This window comes from Oreochromis aureus, linkage group 5 (assembly GCF_013358895.1).
Source record: "Oreochromis aureus strain Israel breed Guangdong linkage group 5, ZZ_aureus, whole genome shotgun sequence".
In the NCBI taxonomy this organism is placed as follows: Eukaryota; Metazoa; Chordata; class Actinopteri; order Cichliformes; family Cichlidae; genus Oreochromis; species Oreochromis aureus.
The window spans coordinates 12,450,965-12,462,587 of record NC_052946.1 but is presented as its reverse complement, the minus strand read 5'-3'; the positions used below and the strand labels follow the sequence as shown (position 1 = coordinate 12,462,587).

The following is an 11,623-nucleotide window of genomic DNA, read 5'->3' as shown; positions in this document are numbered from 1 at the left end:
AATCTGGCAGTGTGTGTGTGTGTGTGTGTGGGGGGGGGGGTTCTATTAGAAAAAAAAGAAATAAAGAAAACATATAGGTTATTACAAAATTTGGTTGAAAGTGGTGATTAATTAATTTATTTGTTGTGTTTTACTTGTTTAAACGCTAAAAGCAAACTTGGGCTCAAAGTTGAGCAAGTTTTAAAAGTCACATGTTTTTCAAAAAGAGAGAGAGATGTCCACTAATTACGAGCACACGAAGCAAATAACAGAATTATCACTGAGGAAATACATTGTTGATGTGTTTAAGGCTGTTTTCACATGTTCCTGTTTCTTGTTTTTCCTCTATTAGAATTAATTAATGATAGCCCTTTGGTCCAAAAAGGAAAAAGAAAAAAGCGAGAAAATAATGCAGTCTTTCTTTTACTTTACCACAAACTTGCACTGAGCCCTCCTGGGTGCTTTCCTCTCTTTGGTCTGACAGCGTTGACTCTTCAACAGTCGCCTTCCATTTATCACCAGAGAAAAGGCTTTTTAACATCAGTGTAAGACTGATCTGACTCACAGGCAGCTTTTATGCTGCTCTGACAGCCAACTTAAAGTTCAAGGATGAAACAGTAATGTGTGATGGTTGCTGTGCACCGTTTTGGTCGTTTATATTAGACGTAATGAGGTTTCTTTTTCTTTTTCTTTTTTTTCTTTTTAAATGAAGTGGTAAGATTGCACAAATGTCACTGCTGCCTAATACAGCTCCACGGTCAGTTTAGAGACTTGCAGTCGTACTGCTGCTGTGCACAGCTTAAGAAAAGGAGGCTGAATTTTGACATCTGTTTAGACTGTTTGAGAAAGCGTCTGTTGTCAGATAGGGTTATGGCTGATAAGAACGAAGACAGACAACCCTGCAGGTGTTGTTTCCTTTAAAGAGGATGAAACAAGGGCCAGACAGACAAACTGGGAGATGTCTGCGTGTCTCAAGGACAGAATCACAACCTTGGGATAATCAGATGTAGCAATGGATGAAGGCAAAAAGCATCAATAGTCGAATGATGGCAGTGTGAAAGAATAACAGAGAAACAGGAAAATGAATCCACATTTGCTCACAAAACAGACAAGTACCCTTCCAGATTCAGGTTAGCTCACCTTTGCTCGGGGTCATCATTTGAATGACCTTTTAGCTACATGAAATTCTTCACAGTGTTTTGTTGCCTGAGCGCATGGGAAAGAAAATGTGTGATTCTTTGATTGTGATTCTTCATTGTTGCATACAGTAGAGTGCAAAGACCTTGAGCCATCTTTCATTTCTTTATATTGCATCAGGAAAATGGGAAATGGGTGCAATGATTTATTGAAACATCTGCAAATATGCATTAAAACAGCATATAAGGCAAAAGCAAAGTTTGAACAATTCTGATTCTCTTGTAATTTCCTGAAGTGTTCTTCAGGAATAGTTCTCCAGACTTCTTGAGAAGGATATTCAAAGCTCTTCTTTGCATGTTGGCTGCCTTTTGTTATATTCTCCATCAAGATGATCTCAAACTGCTTCAATAATGTTTAGATCTGAGCTCTGGGAGGCCACTCACTGACTGTTCCATTGTGTTATCCTATCCAGGTATGTTTTTTCTGCATTGGCGGTGTTTGGGAACAATGGCATGCTGAATGCTGGCCATGCATGCAGACACTTTGCAGATGGTATTGCATGGTGGATCAAATATTGAAGCTACTTTTCTGTATTCATAAATCCATCATTTTTGACAAGATTCCCAAACCATGAAAGAGACTACACCATGTTTTATAGATAGCTGTAGACACTGTCCCTCTCTCCTGACATCATCCATATATATTGATAATGATTCAAACCAAAAATTTCAGATTTTGATTTATCACTCCATAAATCCTGTTACCAATGATTTTCTGTCCAGTTTTTTCTCCCTGCTTCCGTTCATTAAGCCATTTTTCCACTCAGACCATTTGTGAGTGGCTGCTAGCAACAAAGTGCTTAAAGATGCAATTTAAAATGCACACTTTGCCAAATTGTCTGTTATGACAGAACACTGGTTCATACCTTGAGTTAGGTGCCTTTTTTGTGCTTGAATGATTCATAGGTCAGTGTTAAGTTGTTCAATGAAAAAAAAACAAACAAACTTATTTTGAAAATAAGCACTGAAAATGAGTGAAAAAGACAGAGAACTATTAGTCATGACCACTATAAAATGAAAACAAAGCCTGGCTGCTAAGAAGGAAAAAGAAATGAGGAGTACCTCAAAATTTTTGAGCATTTTCTGAAACATATTTACTGCATGCAACAAATACAATTTGTGAACATGCAGGAGCCTGCTCAGATAAATAACTTGGTGACAGAAGAGAAAAGGAGAAAGCATGTGTGGCCGTATAGTAATAGGAATACAAAGGAACGGGAATAGGCAAGAAACTGCAATTAACATATTCCAACTACAGTAATAATGCAGAACAGTAGATGTAAAATGAGTTAGATTAGAAAACAATGTCATGGCTGTAGAAGAACACCTAGGCAGTTTTGTTTTCTTCATTTTAATCATAATTTTTTTTACTGTAATATATTATTGTACAAGCTGGGATAGGCTCCAGCTCCTCCCGCGACCCTGAAAAAGATAGGCGGAAGCGAATGGATGGATGGATGGATGGATATTATTGTACATAGTAGATCTATTCTGCAGGATTCTTTCACACTGCTAATGTAACTGTCCTGTGCTTTACATAGACAATGGGACTGATAAGAATGTAGAATATGAAGAACCTGCTTCTACTGGTTTTCATTCTGATTTAAATTTTTCAACGTTTCGACATCCTCAGTTTCTCAAATAGTCAAAGGAAGCTGTCTCTTTGGTCTGTCTCTACAGCCCATTGCAGGCTAACTATAATGTTTTGCTGGATACAATGTGCTGCTTTCAAAAACGCATTTTCAAGTGCTTTGAAAATGTTTCAAAAAATGTGGCAGGGCAGTTGAGGAAAAAGTGTAACACATAACGCCAGTGTATCTGGGCATCCAAATTATTTGTGCGTGCATGCCGGGCCTCAGGCTTACTACTAAGCCTCAGTTCAAAGTCAGCCCAGATTACCTTTAGGAATGATGATGATAATGATGGTGAGGGAAGCTGACCCTGGGGACTCATGACTTTAAAATTCCCCTCATTAAGTCTCAGGTTAAGAGTCTAAACATGCTTGGCAGAATCAAAAACAGCTTTCATGCTATTTCCAGGAGCAATGCAAGAACTAGGTGGCAGTCAAGAAAAGCTCCTTTTTTGGTTGCATGCTAAACAGGGTAAAGTGAGTTTTTTTATACAGTGAGCTGCTGCCACACGCATCAGTTGATTCTAGAGAAGTTAGCCTCAGATCTTCTAATTAGGTCCATTTTTGCTCATATTTTTTTGCCATGTAGCCTGTGAACCTTTGACCTACAGAAGTCTGACAGGGCTGATTTTAAGCCATTGTTCACAAGCTTTTGGAAATGCCGTTCAAAGGTTCTGAGAAAGTCTAATACAGCAGCTTAGATCACACATATAATCCTTGTGGGAAGGTCTGTGAGACTAGGGTGCAAAAAAACTCAGTCATAAAAAGATATGGAGGCTACGCAGATTGATCGAAGTATGACTACGTAAATGTGTAAATGTTCGTTAATTCATTTCCCTAACAGTGGAAAAATCTGATATATACCGTGTCAGTTTGCGGACCTATTGTTGGAACACTTGTATCAAATATTGCCCATTCTCTGTCTCCACCTTACCCTAACTATCTTGGTCACGCACTTGCAGACTAATCAAAAGGCATTTTAGAGGAAAGAGAAACCTCTAGCGCCATTCCAGTTTGTAGCTACATAATTCATAATCATACCTCTGTGATTTTCTTCAGTCAGCGATAAAAGTGCTCATTCTTCAAGGGAAACGTACCTGATAAGTGCTGTGGATCACTGAATCTGGAGATAAGAAGAAAAATAACAAGAACTGAGATAACACGCTGCTGGAGTCTGAGTAGATGTTAATAAGTGATTATATCAAATAAAGGCCATAAAGATTAAAAGTGTATCATTGTAAAATCCAGTCATTTAATCAGATAAGACATCTTGGATGAAAACCTGGAAATAGTGGCAGATCCAGTCTTCCAGCTAAACATGTCTTGTTTTTTTTATTTTTTTTATGTTAAATGCCTTTTTACCATACCTGAGAAATTCATCCTGGCTTTTGGGAGTGATGAAACTCACAGCAGGATTTCATTTGGCATCTGCCGATGAGAGAAGGCTTCTCCATAAGTGTTTTGTTTCCTTTTCTGGAATATCTGATGCAACAGAGACCTGCTGACATGCTGCAGTCATGATAGCAACGCTGTTAGACTTTTTAAAAAAGGGGAAACAGAGAGCGCTCTAACTGACCCCAGGGGTGTTTACACATCTACACCTGAATCACGTAGTTAAGTTTAGACAAGCCTTGTGGAGCTGCTGAGAGCTCCTCTCTCCACCAAACTGACTTCTCTCTCTTTCCTTTTCACACTTTTCCCCCATCTCCTGCTAAACAGCTGCTCTGAAGCAGCATTTCACTCAGCCTGCTGACAGACATTTGAAGAGTCAGCCTCAGAGTGACTGGCCAGCTCCTGTTGCTATGGCTCACCTGAGAATACCAACATAAACAGTAAGAAAAACTAGAACACAGAGGCTGGTGCAAGGTGGTCAGTGCTGCATACTCATGCCTCCACACAGCTGGCACTTCATTCCTTGCTCCATTTAATATTAATATCAGGTTACATACGCACAGGATGACTGTCTGCTGAATACAATCAGGCAAATATTTTATGTGCAGCTTTCCACATGGAACTGAGCTTTGTGGACCTAGTTTAGACGTATAGCAGGAGTGTTAAACATAAGGCCCGGGGGACAGAATGAGACTGGCAAAGACTCCAATCCAGTCCACTGGATGACTCTGAACTTTAACTGTATTCATTAGTTTTACAGTTTTTCCTAGAAATAAAGAACCAAACAAAACAAAATGTTTGGATGTCTGATTCTTTCTGTATATATTGCCCGATGTGCATCTGCTGAGGAGGCCAAGTTCCTCTGTGCTCCTTTTGAGATGAAGAATATTTGCTTATAAAATTTAGATTTTGTTTCATTTTGTTATGGACAGAAAACTGTCTGACAATGACTGGATGTGAATCTAAACTGGAACTGTAGTTTAGGGATCTGCCACCTATAAACATTCATCTTTTCCTTCTGCTGAAAACTCCTCATTGGTGAATTAGATATATTTTGGGACCAGTGCTGACAATTGGTAAATGACCCGATAATTCACAATTATGAAGATAGACAGAGGTTGGATTAGCTCCACGCTTGCCCGGTTAAAAGCCTGGCTGCTACGATGATGGCGTAAAATGTGTTATCATATAAATCAGAAGTGCTACGGAGCGAGAATTTAATAGTCCAAACATTAACCAGACTATCATCTTCCCGTGATTTTTTTATTTTATTTTTATGGCTGGTATTAAAATCGGACGACACGTGAAGGACAGACTGTAGTGAAAATGATATATAAGTGCAAAAAGCAGACAGACAAGTGCGCGCCAGGCATTTTATTACCCACCAATCCTTGCTTCATCTGCTCTCATACATAAATCATCCTTTTCACGTGGCACCACCAAACTGTGCTTATACAATTTATGCAAATATGACACACATAAATAAACGCACTCATAAAACAACAAACGCTTTAAGAGATGCTTCATTTTATGGCAATACTGTGCTGTGATTCATAGTCGTTTATGATCGAGGCTTATATACATTCACAAGAAAAGAAAAAAATAAATATTTGCATATAAAACAAAGAATATATATGAAGACAATAATACACTTTTATATGTCTGATAAAAATGCAGCAGGTATGCAACAAATAATCATAAGATAAATACAGTTAAATACAAGAATCCCTTCTTTTATGACACCTGAGAACTACATTCTGACATTCGCAGTGAGAAGAGCACCTGTCAGCTGTGGCCTTCAGTAAGACACAACACGTCTTCTTCCCTGTGTCTTCTGTACTTGTTTAGCGGCAGACTAAAACTGCACTGAATTCCCTTTTGGCTTAATGTGCACATTTTTATATAAGGCACTGAAATAGCACCATATGGAGAGGCTTACATGCACAAATAAGGCTTCTTAATCAGATGTAGATGCACGATGTACCACACAGAACAAACAGAATACAAGGACAGCTCACAATACTGCACATCAGTGGCTTAATAGATACAAAACCCAGACTTTTTACACAAAATAAGAAGTACCCTGATATCTTCACACAGAACAACAAGTCAGGTTGATCTAAACAGGAGCACATGAGTATGCACAGTTTGGACAGACTCTTCAAAACAAAGATGGAAGAAAAGAATGTGAGGTACAGGAGGTAATGGTTTGCAAGCAGCATCTGGACAGAAATCAGGGCCTGCAGGGCCTGTGAGCTCAGCAGTCTGAAGGGTGTCTCCAGGGTTGGACCATCACATTATATGGATCTCCGGAGCAACTGCTAGGATTTTATAGGCCTGAGGTGAAGTCTCCCCCCCCCCCCTTTTTTCTCTCTCTTTTGAAATTCTTTCAAGTTGCTCCAGATAAGATAACCTGCTTGTTTTGTAAGATCTAAAAGCTAATGGCTCTCCCCAGCCACTGCACACTACTTGAGAGATATGCAGGAACACAGAGAAAATGATGTTTGGTCCATTTAACTCAACCATTTTTATAACCTATATCTTTACTAAACTTTCATCATCTCCAGGATAGCAGTAAAAATACATGGCACTAACACCTGACCTTTTGCTAGAGTATTGCACCTGACCCTGGTACTCATCATTTGATGAGGCTGCAGCTCAGTTCAAAAGTTGCACTCTCCTCTTCCCTGCCCACGTGGTTGATGACCTAAACCTACAATTAATAGATGAAGTAGTTGTTGATGATTTTGACAAAAAACAAACAACATCTCAGGGAGGCAGCGAAATTTGGACTTTGACAGGATGCAGAAACTCAGTAAGTTGAAGTAGCTGTACATAGAGTCTGATGTACTTACTGCAAGAGATCATCTCATCAAACAAAAGTAAGAAAATGAACACCTCTGTTCAGTGGCCAACATAATGGCCATCTACACATGCGTCTATACACTCTGTTTGAAGCTATAAAATAAAGGTCGATAGCTTGAAGACACCTCGCTGCATGAGAACCACAGGTCTGGTGAGCATCACAATAACATTACTGGATTAAATACAACTTTAATAATAGTTATTAAAAAAAACTACCCACCAACAACAGCAACTACAACAAAAATGGCTGTAACAGAATTACTGTGGCGTAATGACAGTATTAAAAAGTTAAATAGGCAAATGCCATAATACAAAGCGCATTACTTTGGAAAAATCTCACAAAAAGGCAACTGTGTGGTGTTACTGCCTGATGCACGGTGTGGTGCTTTGGAAAACAAAACACTTAAATTACATTACAGTATAAAAAATAAATGACACAGTACAATAAATAATACATTTTATCCTTCTCTTTACAGTATTTACATCATTTTAAATTACACTATAAACACACAGGTGGAAAAAGAGGTTGTTTGGAACGGTTTGAACTCAAAGTTGGCTGTAGCACCAAGGAGGAGGGATATGTTCACACAATGAGCACCTGAACACAACACTGCAGATCAAAGAAGGAGAGAGAGAAGACATGAGCCACGAAAGCCAATTACCCTGCAGAGCAGCAGTACATCAAAAAAATGCATTTTGTGAGCGCAAAAGCAGATTATAGTTCTGTTTTTTGATAGAAAATATTTAATATTTACATGTTGTTATCCATATTTACCTCACCTGTTTGATGGCTTTGTGTTCATTCCACTGTTATGGGCAGACTGTGACCAGAGGACGGTATACATTTACCACAATAGCCTCCACACATTCCTGACACTCTGCTGCCATCCTGTGGACACGAGAATAATGACATGAGCACTGTGACTATCAGCTGTTTCAAGAATTTGAGGATAGGTACATAAGAATTCTTCTCTGTCGCCTTTAAAGTTTTGCTTTTCTTGTTAATAATTTTAGGAATCTTTGTAGAAAAGATCCTGAAGCGTAAATTTAAATGCACCCTGAAATGTCTTGTTTTTGGGGTTTTTTTTAAAAACACACAATGTCTGAGGCCCACCAAGCAGGTTTGTTTTTAAGGGTTGGCAAACAGCCTAGAAACAAGCGAGCTAATAGAATTCCACTAGCGTAGGTAACAGAAGCAGGCAACTTAATAGTAGTTTCATGCAAACATCTAGAAGCAAAATGGAAACTGCATTAGAAGACTGCTCCAAATTCACTATCCCATGACATGAAAGCCACAGCGCCTAGTAAGCGCTTTGTCTGATTTTCACTGGAGTGTTGTCTTCATCCCGCTGTCCCAACAAGGCTTTATCTAAACTGCCTGGAGTGCCCAAAGGAGGGCCAGCTGGCTTTGGATGTCAGACTCTGAACACTTGTTGGCATCTCTACTTCCTCCTACTTTTGCCCTGCCAAAAAGCACTCTCCAGCCTGATCTCCATTTCAAAAAGTGGAGGGTGGTTGTAGGAGGCACTTGAGAGAGAGCAGCTGCACAATAAAGGTTCTCTTTCAGCAAGGAGCTCTGAACACCGAACCCCCTTTGGAGCTATGTCTACTTAATCTGCAGCCCAACAAACACAAAGCAAGTGTATGAATTAATCCTCTGAGCATGTATGTGATGTTTTACCTGTGATTTTTCTATCGTCTTCACTACAAAGGTGCCCTGAGACATCCAAGAGGTGTCGTCAGCTAGCCTGAGCCCTGTTCCTGACAGGTTGATCTTAAAGCGGCCCTAAAAGGACAGAGGGATGGAGAAAGGACAGAAATTAGATCTGGCATTAAAATATAGTGAAAATTCCAACAGAAATGAAAGTAAATCTTGCTCTCTGCTTCAATACAGAGACCTTTAAAGTGCCTGACCTGCAGTGAGCTACAGAAAAATAAAGAAGCACAATATCACAGAGTAGGAAAGGGGTTTAATACTATTAAAAATATATATTTTACTGCAAATTAATTGTATTATTTACATAAAAGACAATTTATCATATAGATTAGATATTAGATTATAAGAAAAGCAGAGGTGTAATTAATAACCATTTCATTTTTGATAAAAAAGACCCCTGATTTTATGACTCCTTGCTCAGCTGAGCAGTTTATTTGACATTTTATTTATCTATTTTTTGCCACAGTTTGGCTTTTCTTGATATGAAAAGCAAAATAATTATAACACATGTCGTCATTCTCACCTGCGGACAAGGAACGGCACTGTAGCAGTCTCCAGCTGTACCAAATGGAACGCTCTTGCCTTGATGGGTAAATGAAAACTGCCAGTCTGTAGCTATAGATCAAGATAAAGCAACAAAGTGATCTCTTAAAAATGTCTCTCTAGGCATTAGTCGCAATAGTAGCTCGAATGAACCTTAATAATCGTGCATCTGCCATGGTGAGCAAATCTTATGCTATTTACCTATAAATCCAGCCTGCGTTTCAGGCTGAGCCAAATTGCAATATCAGTATAATTCCATCTAGTTAGAGCAGTTTCATTTAATCCCCTCAAGCCTTGTAATTATGTGTTCCTTAAATGGACCTTAACGACATCTTGAGCCCATTAACCCTCGTGAGCATGAACATAATTAAATGCCAAAGGAAGTTCTCATTTTGAAGTAATGTGGAGTTAACATTTTGCACAGGATGCTGTGAGACTGTGGGCAACTTACTGATGATGTTCATCTTGCTGAGGTCCAGGCGGACTTTGGAGAAGGTGGTGATGCCAGCGGCACTGTAGTCTCTTCGACAGTCGCAATCTTCTCTTCTGGAGCCATTGGCTGGACACTGGGTGGGGTCATTGAGCCTGGGAAAACACACGTTCACCAGATACCTCAGCTTAACTTTACACTTCCATGGAATTTCTTCATTTACAGAGAACATAACACTGCCAGGAGTCAGGTGGAGTTTTTGTAATGAAACAGGCTGTCCTTATTGTTATCCTCCTGTTTACCTGAAGCCAAAGATCTCTGAAAAATTCTCCCCTTCACCCGTCGCCAAGGTGATGTACTCCCGCGGAGCCTCTGTCTGCATTCCAGCACAGAAGACCTGAGGAGGAAAAAAAGGCAACAGAGGAGCAAGAGGGTAAGTAAAGGAGGGAGACCAGAGGTGGGGCAAAGGGCAAAGGAAAGGCATAGAGGTGATAGGAAGATACAGGAAGATTTGTCAAAGTACAAACAAGGTGCAGAGTGGAGGAAAGAAACAAAAATAACAGTCATAAGGAGTTGAAAAAAAAAAACTACAAGAAGAGAAATGTTAAAATGGACAATTAAAACCCCCTAAATCCTGCAAGAGCTTGTGGATATTTTGGCAAATGATAGCATGTAATGGTAGGACAAAAAGACAGATTTCCTGTGTTACATGAAAAGTACTACATCTATTTGCAACCTCGTATACAAAGCCATAGTGTCCAAAAAGTACCTAAAGATGTTAGTGAGAATTGATTTTAAGCGGCTGGCACAGTTAAGTGTGCACATGAGGAGATCAAAGATGTGAGCAGTGTAGAGGAGCTTCCTCTCAAGGAAAATAAACAGAAAGCAGGTTTGATGCACTTTTGCTCTGGCTTCACTTTTCACACCTGGGAGTGAGTCCATCTTAATATACAATCTATGACAGAAACCTTTGTCCAGTAGGATCTCTCCTCAAGACCTGCTGGAACACCGTTATTTAACTAATATAAAGGTCTATATATTTGGTATATAAAGCTTTTTTAAGATCTTTGTCTTCTGTAAAACACAATGACCAAGCCAAACTGTTTGGGAGGCTCTTTTTTCATGACGCCGGGGCAGAGGACACAGTGCAGGGGACTGACAATATGAGTGGAGACTTTGGCTGTGAGCTCAGTGTGAGTGTTATCAGGATGACTAGACGAGATGCACCATAACCTGGCTTCAAACTGTTCTTGACGGAGTCAAAACTACACTGATAAACACAGCCAACAGAGGGAGATGCACTGACAAACACAACTGGGGGGATGTGGAGCGGACGGATATGCATATATGGGTGTGGTGGTGGGGGGTTTCTGCTCAGGTGCAGAAGTAGAGGTGGGGCAGAGAGGTTCAGGCAGCAGCGTGACGTAGGATTGATGAGCACAAGCAGCCACACAGTTACAAATCATCTGGGCCTTCCCAAGCAGCACAAGGCTGGGACCTTGAGCTCTCACACACACGGAGAGCTAACTCAGGAAGGAAGACCTTCAGGATAATTTGCGTGGGCTCTGGGGCACTGCGCTGGTTAAGGAGCTCGCAGCCTTGTATGTTTTACTGTGTGTGAGCACCTTCACTACATAAAGCTTAATAATCAAAGAAGAATCTTTTCTGTTTGGTGAAAGGTTCACCGATTATGTGTCCTTTCATTTGAACAAGCAAACATGTTTTAAATAATTTGTCACTTCCTATTTTATATGTTAGCAAGCAAAAAATAAAATACTGAGTTGTGTCAGTATCATCATTTTATCTACTGATTTGTTGGGGATTTGTTTGGTACATGATATTCTGAAAGATTTGAAGAATCCACAAAAATG

The 11,623-nt window shown here is 39.7% G+C and overlaps 1 protein-coding gene across 2 annotated transcripts in view; it reads right to left on the bottom strand.

Annotated features, from left to right (window-relative positions):
• Window positions 1-5,538: 5,538 nt before the first annotated feature.
• Window positions 5,539-11,623, bottom strand: part of adamts9 (ADAM metallopeptidase with thrombospondin type 1 motif, 9) — a 41,096-nt gene continuing 35,011 nt past the window's right edge. The window contains exons 35-40 of one of the 2 annotated variants that reach the window (XM_031752415.2): window positions 10,055-10,149; window positions 9,774-9,907; window positions 9,303-9,394; window positions 8,744-8,848; window positions 7,838-7,951; window positions 5,539-7,672 (exon numbers count right to left, since the gene is read on the bottom strand). In XM_031752415.2, coding sequence (XP_031608275.2) covers window positions 7,862-7,951; window positions 8,744-8,848; window positions 9,303-9,394; window positions 9,774-9,907; window positions 10,055-10,149 — 516 coding nt within the window. In that variant the 3' untranslated portion in view covers window positions 5,539-7,672; window positions 7,838-7,861. The remainder of the gene's footprint in view (window positions 7,673-7,837; window positions 7,952-8,743; window positions 8,849-9,302; window positions 9,395-9,773; window positions 9,908-10,054; window positions 10,150-11,623) is intronic. The other variant, XM_039612282.1, reaches the window with a different exon arrangement.